Consider the following 12848-nt stretch of genomic DNA (forward strand, 5'->3'; position numbering starts at 1 on the left):
ATATACGTAGAGTTAATTATTATCTCCTTTTTTATTTTTAATTCAAATCTTTATTCATTCATGAAACAAATGATTATTGGTAGTATTAAGGTTCTTTTTAAGTCACATAAGTATGTACATATGTAAATCTAAACCTATATATGGCAAGAGTTGATAGCGTTTGCATATACAGCATTTTGGTATTATTTTGAAAATTGTGTGTCAACTAACTTCTATGCGGATATGACTAGTCTAATATCTAAGAAAGAACGCAAAACCGTTATCCAAAACGGGGCAAAATCGGGAAACTTCAGTCAAATAATTGATGAACAAAAAACAAAACGCAAACATATGCACAATGCATATGTACGCGCAATAACTTATAAGAAACTTAAATTAATGCTTAGGCTTTGGCAAATAGATATCTTTGGATTGCTCTTTTTGGTGTCTTATACAAAAACAAAAAACAAATAATGGGAACATAAAATAAGAAAATTCAGCGTCTTAAATTCTGAAAGAGGGATTCAAATCTGAATCGAAAAACTAAACCGCAAATTCATTTGTCAATTAATTCGCCGCAAAAGCTCGCAGGGCAATGGCTGGCACTTCCGTCGCTGTCTTATGGCACATTCAAAAATTATTTGCAAAAAAAACTCACTACAAATAGCAGCCGTTCGAAAAAAAAAACTCCGCACAATCATTTATGCTTCATGTACATGGTAACAATTTTATCCAATAAGCTCTCCACTGATTGTTGCTCCTGGCGAAATGTTTCCATCGCCTGCGCCGGCACGATCCAATTGAGAAACTCCTCAACATTCAGACGCATACGTGCGATTGGCGACAACGCCGGATCCTCGCATGCCTTGCGATTGGCCAATTTCAACGAAGCTACCACAACATTGTCGATTAGCCGCTTCTCGTAGCCCAACTGCTGCAATTTTTGCGGCGATGAGATTTTCTTCAGCAGCAACGCCATGAGGAAGCGTAGGTGTGTGAGCGTTTGCAAATCGTTATTTTGTGCATTCTGCTGTTCCACGTCGACATTGCAGCTGCCACACTGTTGCATGTGCGCCTGTAGCTCTGCCTTGACTTTGAAGAACTGCTGACAGCCTTCGCACATGTAGGGATTGGTTTGCTTATGGATTTTCTTCATGTGTGTCTTGAAATGTGCCAGCTGTGAGAAGGCGACGACATCCTTGCACAGCGAACACTGGAACGGTTTTTCGCCCGTATGCTTGCGTATGTGCAGCTTCAGGACGCTCGAGTAGGCAAAAGTTTGCCAGCAAATCTGTGAGAAGATAAAGAAGTTATATGAGCAACTAAGATTCAAACATTAAGGCAGCGCGTTCGCGCCTCAAGTCTTTCGTTTGCATACGTAAACAACAACTCACTCTGCACTGATACGGCCGCTCGCCTNTTTTCGCCCGTATGCTTGCGTATGTGCAGCTTCAGGACGCTCGAGTAGGCGAAAGTTTGCCAGCAAATCTGTGAGAAGATAAAGAAGTTATATGAGCAACTAAGATTCAAACATTAAGGCAGCGCGTTCGCGCCCCAAGTCTTTCGTTTGCATACGTATAAAATAACTCACTCTGCACTGATACGGCCGCTCGCCTGTATGCATGCGCATGTGCACATTGTACTGCGATTTTTGCATGAAGTACGCCTTGCACACCTCGCAGATGTGGGTCTTGACATTCGTGTGCATCTTCATGTGATGCGCAAGGGCGTCATCCTCTATCGTCTTCTTGCAGATCTCGCAATCGAACTGGCCCAACTCGTAGTGCAGTTTGTTGATGTGTGCCCGCAGTACCGGCTCATTGGGGAAGTGTTCCTTGCAAATCTCGCAATAGTGATCGGGTCCATTTTCGTGGCGGTCCATGTGTGCACGCAAATTTGAGGCCGACGAGAAGGCGGTGGAGCATTTCTCACAAACATATTGCTTCGTGCTACCCTTGTGATGGCTAATGATGTGTTGTTGAAGCTAAAGAGCCAAAGAAAGAGAGAGAAAAGAAAAAGTGTTAGTTTGGCAGCAGCCAACAATTATTTAAGCGCGCTATTTCTACATACATGACCGCCACGCGCAAAGCGCTTCTCACATTGTGTGCATGCGTATGGCTTCTCGCCTGAGTGCAGTCGCATGTGCAGCCGCAATCGGCCCTTCAGAGCGAACATTTTCGGACACTGCGGGCAGGCGAACTGCCGATGGCTCTCATGTGCANTTGACATTCGTGTGCATCTTCATGTGATGCGCAAGGGCGTCATCCTCTATGGTCTTCTTGCAGATCTCGCAATCGAACTGGCCCAACTCATAGTGCAGTTTGTTGATGTGTGCCCGCAGTACCGGCTCATTGGGGAAGTGTTCCTTGCAAATCTCACAATAGTGATCGGGCCCATTTTCGTGGCGGTCCATGTGTGCGCGCAAGTTTGAGGCCGACGAGAAGGCGGTGGAGCATTTCTCACAAACATATTGCTTGGTGCTACCCTTGTGATGGCTAATGATGTGTTGTTGAAGCTAGAGAGCCAAAGAAACAGAGAGAAAAGAAAAAGTGTTAGTTTGGCAACAGCCAACAATTATTTAAGCGAGCTATTTCTACATACATGACCGCCACGCGCAAAGCGCTTCTCACATTGTGTGCATGCGTATGGCTTCTCGCCTGAGTGCAGTCTCATGTGCAGCCGCAATCGGCCCTTCAGAGCGAACATTTTCGGACACTGCGGGCAGGCGAACTGCCGATGGCTCTCATGTGCGGAGGCGATGTGATTTCGAAGATTGACCGCCTGTCTATAGCACTTGCCGCATTGCTCGCACTTGAACGGACGCTCGTCGGAGTGGATGAGCATGTGACGACGCAGATCATTTCTGCCACGAAATTGCTTGGAGCATACAAGACAAATGTACGTTTGGCGCGTGCGTCTTTTCGTCGTCGTAGTTGCTGGCGCTGGCGTAGATACGGAAGCTAAATCGCCCGCCGATATTGCGGAATCACAAGTTGAATGCGCTATGTCCGATATATCGGCTGCTGTTGGTATGATATCTATTTCGGAGTACGCTGAAATGACAACGGAAATGGAATTCTCCGAAGTTGCTACAGATTTATCCACCACTAATGTTGGATCATATATTTTAGATGTTATGCTAGTAGTTGTGCTGTCAACAAGTGCTGAATTGGTCGCTTGATGTTCCGCCTGCTCCTTTTGGCTCTCCAGTTGTACGGCTGCCAGTGCTGAATCATTTTTAGATAGCACTGAATTGCTTTCGTGCGCTGCTGAATTTGCTGATTTCGCTATTTTCTGCGTTTTAGCCGCTGGCGCTACCTTTCCACATACTGGTTTGCGTTTGTGCGCCCTTTTTGTAGCTTTCACATCACTAACACGTCGTCGGACTTGCTTTTTCTTGGTACTTGCCGCCGATTCTGACGGCTCCTCACCCTCGCCTTGCTCTGATCGCGCCGCTGGCGGTGACGAAAGCGAAATACCGCTGTCGGTGTGCACGGAAGCGACATCTTCTTTGGAAACAGAGTGCCGACTGTGCATTTTTTGTTGTTTTTTAAGAAATAATCGTTTTATTATAAAATACTTTATTTCAAATTATTTTCAGCTCTAATTTTTAGAAGCACCGTCACCACAAGCTTAGACTTATTGCAAGGTTCATACGCTTTTGAAATTTAACAGTTATTTTTTAAGGGAAATAGTAAATGTTTTAATAATATGTTACATTGGGATAAAGTTATGGATATATGTTTGTATGTATGTAGGGATGAGTCTCTCTTTCACCACTGCGACTTGCAGCTAATTGAATATTTTTCGATTTTTATTCCTTCCACTTAGTTTTATAATTTACTTGACCGCATAATTTCACTTCAAGCAGTTGTTTATTTCAAAACCAACACCAAATTTTATTTGTAAGCTTTCATGCGATTATATTTGTATGTAGGTATATTTGCTTAGTTGTAAGTGACTCGTGTCGTCGATGATTTATTTGCTGTACATTTTCAGTTACTGGTTTGTGAAAACTTTTTTACAAGCGATTAAGTTATTTTTTTTCCTGCTCTACGAAGAGGGTGTTTTGGCGATTAGTGTTATTTTTTCAATTTTCTGTTTTCGTTTTGCATTAGAGCGTTTTGAAAATGCTGTAAGAAGAGAACAAGAGCGGAAGAGAAAGGAAGAGAAATATTGTAATTTAAGCTTTAACAAGACTACATACATACGTACATACATTGATATGAATAAGTAGCTGTGTATGACATTCNTCGTTTTGCATTAGAGCGTTTTGAAAATGCTGTAAGAAGAGAACAAGAGCAGAAGAGAAAGGAAGAGAAATATTGTAATTTAAGCTTTAACAAGACTACATACATACGTTGATATGAATAAGTAGCTGTGTATGTCATTGGGGCGGGCGTTGGACGGACCGCTTCGAATTGATACTGAAATCAGAACAAAACCTCAGTTTTTTGTTTGGTTGGTGGTCGGTCGCCTGTGGTCCGTTGCCTGTGTCGCTGAATCAATTTGTGCACATTACAATTTGTAGTGGAAACCTCGACAACAACAACAACAACGACAAAAACAACAAACTCAAAAACAAACGGCCTGACCACAGAACTGATAATGATGAGCGAATACTCAACTGAATGATGAACTGAACTCAACTGAACTGAAATGAAAACACCTGAATTGCTAAATTACACAATAAAAATATTTCAATGCGCTGTTATGTAGTTAGGTGAGGCAGCAGAGCAGCAGAGTAGCAGAGTTGGCAGCCCATAGTGGCAGCGGCTACAATTGGATTGATATGAATTGAAAAGCGCGAATACGACATGCTAGGGGCGGAAAGCGGCAGAGGGAGGAAAAGTGAAAAAAACACGCAAACACACACACACACACACGAACATGCAGTACATTTATAAGAACAAAATACAAAAGCAGCTGTGTCAACAGTTAAATTTAATTTTTCATTCTGCTGACGTTGAACTTTAAAAATTCAGTTCTATGAAACTGACTGAACTAAAAATTCAGCTAAACAAGAGTAAATACTACATATGTAAATAAAAAAAAAAATCTAAATAACAGCGCTGAATCAAATGCTATAACTCATTGCACGCCTCAGCCAGGCACACACACATACATATATATTTAAATACATATATATGTATATCCATATAAACTTTGATGCCAACGATAAGCGAGTGACCGAGCGTTGAAATGCATTGAAGTTCGTTTTCAAAGTCTTTTGTTTGCAAAGCGCAAATGAGTACAGACTGATCTGATATCTGATACATAAGTATGTATGTTTGTATGAATATGAAGCACAGGAGAGGAAGCACAAAAGAAAAACAACAGATGAATACATCCAGAGACATCGTAGACAACAATTCAAAAACAAATATCAACAGGATGATAAAACACAATGCAATCAAAATAAATACTTGCTCCTAGCGTTGAATGCGTTGACAGAAAAATAGCTGCTTTTCAGTGTCGGCGGCAGCGCGAATGTAAAACGAGACACAACTGATAAGCGAAAGGTTAAGCAAATGCCTACCGACTGATAAGGCCGCGTGCTAAATACGCAGCTACAGCTACATATGTAGAGACAATGCAAACGATATGAAAACAAAGTGAGCACGAACGTATTTATAGGNCTACATATGTAGAGACAATGCAAACGATATGAAAACAAAGTGAGCACGAATGTATTTATAGGACATACACACGCTATGAACATAGTTGCCTAATTGAAGCGCTCTTTTACCTATGCATGTACATATGTATGTATGTACGATTGTTCCCTTACTTGTGTGCGCGATAAGATAAGGAAGCAAACAAGTCAAACATAGTTGAGACACAGCAATTCAAGCGGAATAATTGCGATTTTATGGCCACAATAAATGGTTAAAAAGTGTAAAAGGTAGTGAAGCACCCGCTCGAATTGCCTTTGTGTTTCATATGATTTCATTAGATAAGTCAGTAAACACAGAGAAAATGGTGTTTCTATATATGAATGTACAAAAAAAATAGCTGTTATTGCACAGATACACATTTTTAATAATTTTTAATATGGCCAAATGAATTTCAGAAAAGGCCAAATGAATATCAGAAAAACTCAAATTTATTTCAGAAAACCTAAAAAGTATTTCAGAAAAGGGCAAATGTATTTCAGAAAAGCTCAAATGTATTTCAGAAAAGGCGAAACGTATTACAGAAAAAGCCAAATGAAATCAAAAAAAAAAAACAATTGTATTTCAGAAAAGTTAAAATGATTTTCAGAAAAACGCAAAAGTATTTTAGAAAAGGGCAAATGTATTTCAGAAAAGCACAAATGTATTTCAGCAAAATACTTTTAGAATACAGTTGTGCTTTTCTGAAATTGATTAGCGTTTTTCTGAAATACATTTGCCCTTTTCTGAAATACATTTGCCCTTTTCTGAAATACATTTTTGTTTTTTTTTTTTAACTCATTTGAGCTGTACTGAAATGCAATTGTATTTTCTGAATTTCATTTGGCTTTTTCTAAAATACATTTGTGCTTTCCTGAAATTCATTTTGCCTTTTCCGAAATACATTTGTGTTTTTCTGAAATACTGTTAAAAATGTGTAGTTTTATAGTACCAAGTTTTATAGTAATGCAAGAGAATCTTCCAAAACTGGGTGAATAATGATTAACATCGGACTTTTAAATTTTTTTGTAACCAAGTTCCGTTCGGATAACTTTCCGGCAGAGAACAAAAGTTTTGAGAACTTAACGTTAAGAAGGAGAGGGAGTCTGCGTATTGGGATGAAAAAATCGTTTCAGTAAGAGCCACGATTGTTAATTCTGAGCCAGAGTAAAGCTGGATCACATCAACTTCAAAATTATTTACCATTAAGGTGAGTTGTCCGTTTATGGACAATTTTTAGTTTCTGTCCAAGAAAAGTTCGTGTCTTAAGTCTTTCGTTAACTTTATTTGCATAATTACCATTTAGGTCTTTTTTGATTAATTTTAATATTAAAGCATTTCAAACGAATTGAACGCTATGAAAAAAGATTGTGCTCGCTTCCATTCTTCGTTTATAGTTCAGAGAAGATTTGTTCCAGTTTTGTTCTATGTATAAGAAAGTTCCTGAGACTTTAGTTTCCAAACTCTTTATCAAGAGAAAGTTCCTTAGACTTTTGTACCAGTTTTTTGTTCATTGCCAACATGTTCAAGAATCTTTTGTTCCCATTTTGTTCTCTTAGAAATATTCCCGAAGGTATTGCTCGCATTTGCTCTCTTTGGGAACGTTCCACAGAGTTTAGTTCTTAAAGAATGCCCAAAGACAAAGTTCTCAACTTTGTTCTCATATCGGCTTTGGTTTTGAAGCTTTCTTGCGAACAAAACTGCGAGAACTACATTTAGTTTCGATCATACCTTTTGTTCTTGGTCCCTGCTAAGACATATATCAAATAAGAAAGTGAAAATAATGAATGTTATTAGCTCAAAACTTCTGGAAAACGAGTCCCTGAGAGTCTGCGAAAGTAGCAGCTGCCGCCTTGGTGGGCAAGAATAAGACCCTAGTAATTGAAATAAATGTGTAAAATTAACGAAAAGGCAGCTACCAGAGAAGTTAAAAAAAATCACAAAAGAGGCCGAGGAAAGCCAAGTAGAAACGCTAGGCATTACAAAATCACGAAGAGACTGGGCGACCAAGGAACATGTGACTTTAGAGTTTCTCTTTGACGTCTAAAAAACCAGCAACTTTTTTCCAAGCAAAAAAGAATATGAAAAAAATTAGCCAGACGATTCGAATCATAAAGTTCTACTACACCTCGAAAAGCCTCCATTGAAGCACTATAGCGCAATGCAGTTGACTGATCCCAAAAAGGGCCCACACAGCATTCTGAACTCTATGTATTAGTTTTCAATGAGACTGTCCTAAATCAGAACGACGTAGGTTCTTTGCTTTAGTCTTTAGTTTAGATTCTAGTTCGTTTTTTTTACCTTCGTCCGTAGCGTATAATTTACCACACTAAACTAATCCACTCATCAGCCGTCTTAAATATCTTACAAAAGCACTCTCCATACGCCAAATTCGGCTATCGCGCAACAATAAAACCCCAATTAAATATCAACGAACGCTTTGTCACAAATAAATCGCACTTGGCATTGAGAAGACAGAACAATGATTTTCTTCCAACCTATTTAACACTATTTGCAACTGTTGTTGCTTATGCTCTACAGCCGCCAATGCACTACCAGCTTTAATTCCTAATTGCATTTAATTTTTAATTACCTGTATGGCGATTGCACGAACAATTAGTCAACCAAAAACAGCAACTGAAATCGAAACCGGAACGAAAAACTAATTGTTAAAACAAAAAACGAAACAACACACGCCTTTTTTTGGCGACTGCGGGAACAAACGATTCCGTCGAGATTTTCAAACGTTGCCTGGTTGGAGACAACAAGTAACTCAACCGTTATAAATTTTATCGTGCTGCAATAAGTCACACCATTTGTGAACTGGTGTCAAAATTGAGCAAACACCTCAAAATATGGCGAGTGGCAGCATCGAAACGATCCTAGTGTCCGACTGTTGCAATGCGCGCCAATTCGTGGAGGAGCGCGTCGTCAGCGGGCAGTAGCAGTAGCCAAACGATTGCAATTGTTTTCGACGAAACTACAAAAACAACCACACTCACAACCGACAGACGTCATAAGAAATGCGCAAACGAATTAGAATAAATTGCAAAGCAGAAAAACTGTACTTGCGGGGTTTCAGGGGGGTGCAAAATTTGAATACGAAAAGAAAGCCAGAAAAAATGGTAAAAAAATGCAAAATAAATTACTAAACTTTATACGAAATGCTTTTGCGCGCGAGACGACAAAAACCCGCGGCGTAGGTAAATCAGCGAACGACTCGACAACTCGCCAACCGTAGCGCACTGAATGGAAAACAGATTTTTTGAAGAATACAACATTAGCTCGGCAATGTGGCGGCCCTCGAGCCGTCGAGGAAAATTAAACACCAGCGGCGATAACAACAATAATTACAACAACAGCGAAAAATAAAAGCATATTTGATAGAACATTGAAAAAAAGGAGAGCACACACACTTTGGCAGTGTNGAAACGATCCTAGTGTCCGACTGTTGCAATGCGCGCCAATTCGTGGAGGAGCGCGTCGTCAGCGGGCAGTAGCAGTAGTCAAACGATTGCAATTGATTTCGACGAAACTACAAAAACAACAACACTCACAACCGACAGACGTCATAAGAAATGCGCAAACGAATTAGAATAAATTGCAAAGCAGAAAAACTGTACTTGCGGGGGGGTTTCAGGGTTGTGCAAAATTTGAATACGAAAAGAAAGCCAGAAAAAATGGTAAAAAAATGTTAAATAAATTACTAAATTTTATACGAAATGCTTTTGCGCGCGACGACAAAAACCCGCGGCGTAGGTAAATCAGCGAACGACTCGACAACTCTCCAACCGTAGCGCACTGAATGGAAAACAGATTTTTTGAAGAATACAACATTAGCTCGGCAATGTGGCGGCCCTCGAGCCGTCGAGGAAAATTAAACACCGGCGGCGATAACAACAATAATTACAACAACAGCGAAAAATAAAAGCATGTTTGATAGAACATTGAAAAAAAGGAGAGCACACACACTTTGGCAGTGCTACGGCTGACGGTCACCAATACAAGCGCTGCACTTAAAATAACAGAGTATTGGTGACAGCTGGGAAGTGGTAAAAGTTACGAAGTCAACAATATTATTACCGTTGAAGTGTGGCCGAATGCTTGTGTGTGCGGCTGTTTGTTCGCTAGGTCTAGGTTCTCTAGGCAGCCGCTGCGGGGCGACAAAAGTGTTTTGCTGATAAAACCAATTTCAACGCGAAAAACAACAAAGCGCAGTGTTATGTAAAAACGAAAATGGAAAATATGTATGTAGATAGGAGCGAAGTGTAATCCATGTATTTTTTTTGTATATACATATGCAACCACATGTGTTTGTTGTCTGTGTTAGTGTAAATAGGCGAGTGCAGTAAACCACATATATACATTGTATATATGTATACACATACCTACATATGTCCAACAGATGTGGATTTGATATTCCTCTGCCCCTCGGGCAATGTCAGTGCCGAACAGCACCATTGGAAAATAATTTTGTGTATATATATGTAAGCCCACAGTGAGCTTAGAATGCAGGAAATGTAGGAGATAGAATTTGCTGTNTGAAGTGTGGCCGAATGCTTGTGTGTGCGGCTGTTTGTTCGCTAGGTCTAAGTTCTCTAGGCAGCCGCTGCGGGGCGACAAAACTGTTTTGCTGATAAAACCAATTTCAACGCGAAAAACAACAAAGCACAGAGTTATGTAAAAACGAAAATGGAAAATATGTATGTAGATAGGAGCTAAGTGTAATCCGTGTATTTTTTTTTTTTGTATATACATATGCAACCACATGTGTTTGTTGTCTGTGTTAGTGTAAATAGGCGAGTGCAGTAAAGCACATATATAATTGTACATATGTATACACATACCTACATATGTCCAACAGATGTGGATTTGATATTCCTCTGCCCCTCGGGCAATGTCAGTGCCGAATAGCGCTAATGGAAAATAATTTTGTGTATATGTATGTAAGCCCACAGTGAGCTTAGAATGAAGGAAATGCAGGAGAAAGAATTTGCTGTAAAAAAAAAATATTCCTTACTTTCACTGAGAGGAAAGATATGGGAAATTTTTGAGCAACAATCAGGCTGTAAATGTCCACAAGAGTATAGTTAGCCGCCAAAAATTTAAAGGCTCTAGGCAGTGAAGAGTCTAGCAAGGGCTCGTCATGGTGCTGCTATCGTTGGCGGCAGAGATATTTTTCACCTGAAGATTAAACAGCGTAAGGGAAAGGTCGCCCCCTTGGATTAATCCTACAGGATTTGCTGTTAGTGGTGCAGAATTCGACCGAAAACTGACGCCTGCACAGCTAATTGATGATCCGCCGCTCTGTGTGATTTGAAAGGAATGGGACAACCCAATAAACATTTAGGTTAGGAACGATTAGAAAGCGATTCGAGTTTTATGTGGTTCGCTTAGGTAGAAGATTAGAAACTGTTGGGATCTATAACATTCTCCACAAAAAGGGGACTTAGTTCTCGATATCGATAAAATGGTTACATAATCAATCGTATTCTAACGTTGAATTCTTATTGGCCTCTAATGTCTAGTGTTTTTCTACTAATGCTCTAATCGAATTCTTACATATTTCTCTAATCTTATTCTCGATTCGAGAACTACATTAGAATTCTAATGTAGAACAAAACGTTTCTCTAATGTTAGACACTGTGTTTGCTGGGAATGTATGATCGTGATGATCGACCGCTCTGTGGGACTGGAAAGGAATGCTACAAAGATATCGTAGAAAAGCCTCGCGAAGATTTTCAAAAAGTCAATCACCATGAGGAGCCTACTGTTAAAGAGTCGTTGTTGGAGAGAAACGCTTACTTGGCCATCGAAATATATTATGTTGAGCTTCTCTAACACACTGTATCANTAGCCGCCAAAAATTTAAAGGCTCTAGGCAGTGAAGAGTCTAGCAAGGGCCCAGATATACCCATCTGCTCGTCAAGGTGCTGCTATCGTTGGCGGCAGAGATATTTTTCACTGCAGAATTCGACCGATAATTGATGATCCGCTGCTCTGTGTGATTTGAAAGGAATGGGACAACCCAACAAACATTTAGGTTAGGAACGATTAGAAAGCGATTCGAGTTTTATGTGGTTCGCTTAGGTAGAAGATTAGAAGACGATTAGATAAACTGTTGAGATCTATAGCATTCTCCACAAAAAGGGGACTGCTGGGAATGTATTCGTGATGATCGACCGCTCTGTGGGATTGGAAAGGAATGCTACAAGGATATCGTAGAAAAGCCTCGCGAAGATTTTCGAAAAGTCAATCACCATGAGGAGCCTACTGTTAAAGAGTCGTTGTTGCTGCAGACCCTCGCTTATTAAGCTGAGGAGAGAAACGCTTACTTGGCCATCGAAATATATTATGTTGAACTTCTCTAACACACTGTATCAAAATCATCAGTTGCATTTACTGATGAGGGTGTTAAAATTAAACAATAATTTTGAATGCGCAACAACAAAAAGAACAGTAACAAGACAATAACCACTGCCATGCAAACAAAAGCAATGCAGAAAGCAATTATGGGACGCATTGCAGCAACGCTTCATCGGCTTAGAGTCCGAAGCAGCAAAATAAGCAGATCCAATGCGGCGAAAATGAGCGACATACATACCTACATACAAATACATATGTACATATGTTTATATTGAACTCTGTCGAACTGCTCGACATTTAGCTCTAGTCAACGAAGCGTCAAATATTACCATGTCGAGAGCATCGGCTGGAATTCTCAGAAGCAACAGCAATTGCCGAAGTATAATTAAACTCTAAGCAAATTCATTAAACCAAATCTAAGGAATATGTACGTTAATATGAAAATACACGAATACATACATACAAACATTCATCCGACGAAAGTACGCTTCATTGGCTCCTCACCCATTCGAATTGCCACTTCGTTGTGGTAATTTACGGGAAATACGCAAAAACGCGCATTAAAAACTTCGTTGGGTCGCCTATAATAGCAAACAGCTGCAGTTATTTTGCTGCTCAATGGTTCCACACACCCATCCAGACACGCATACATACATATACACGCGCTCCCATTTAAAAACCAAAACTGAGGCAAAAATCATCAGCGGTTGGACGCGAGGTTGAGGTTACATTGACTGCAGCGGTGACGACGATGACGCCGACGGCCGCAGCCATAAATGTTTCAAGTGGAAATTGCACTGAAGGGGTAAAATGCAAGCTGTTAATGTAATACGAAACATTCATTTATTT

The 12848-nt window shown here is 40.0% G+C and overlaps 1 protein-coding gene across 14 annotated transcripts in view; it reads right to left on the minus strand.

The window, feature by feature from the left end:
• Window positions 1-544: 544 nt before the first annotated feature.
• Window positions 545-12848, minus strand: part of LOC108367068 (zinc finger protein 236-like) — a 31727-nt gene continuing 19423 nt past the window's right edge. For 3 of the 14 annotated variants that reach the window (XM_017621600.1, XM_017621597.1, XM_017621602.1), the window contains 4 exons: window positions 2727-4112; window positions 2050-2195; window positions 1571-1963; window positions 545-1270 (listed from right to left, as the gene is read on the minus strand). In XM_017621600.1, the coding sequence (XP_017477089.1) occupies window positions 677-1270; window positions 1571-1963; window positions 2050-2195; window positions 2727-3516 (1923 nt within the window). In that variant the 5' untranslated portion in view covers window positions 3517-4112 and the 3' untranslated portion in view covers window positions 545-676. Of the gene's footprint in view, window positions 1271-1570; window positions 1964-2049; window positions 2196-2726; window positions 4113-4198; window positions 4222-4335; window positions 4634-8226; window positions 8604-8701; window positions 8719-12848 lie in introns of those variants that run through there. The other 11 variants (XM_017621599.1, XM_017621595.1, XM_017621598.1 and 8 more) reach the window with 9 other exon arrangements.

The sequence above is a fragment of the Rhagoletis zephyria genome, unplaced genomic scaffold (genome assembly GCF_001687245.7).
Source record: "Rhagoletis zephyria isolate East Lansing unplaced genomic scaffold, Rhagoletis_zephyria_1.1 Rzeph_scaffold_02525, whole genome shotgun sequence".
NCBI lineage: Eukaryota > Metazoa > Arthropoda > Insecta > Diptera > Tephritidae > Rhagoletis > Rhagoletis zephyria.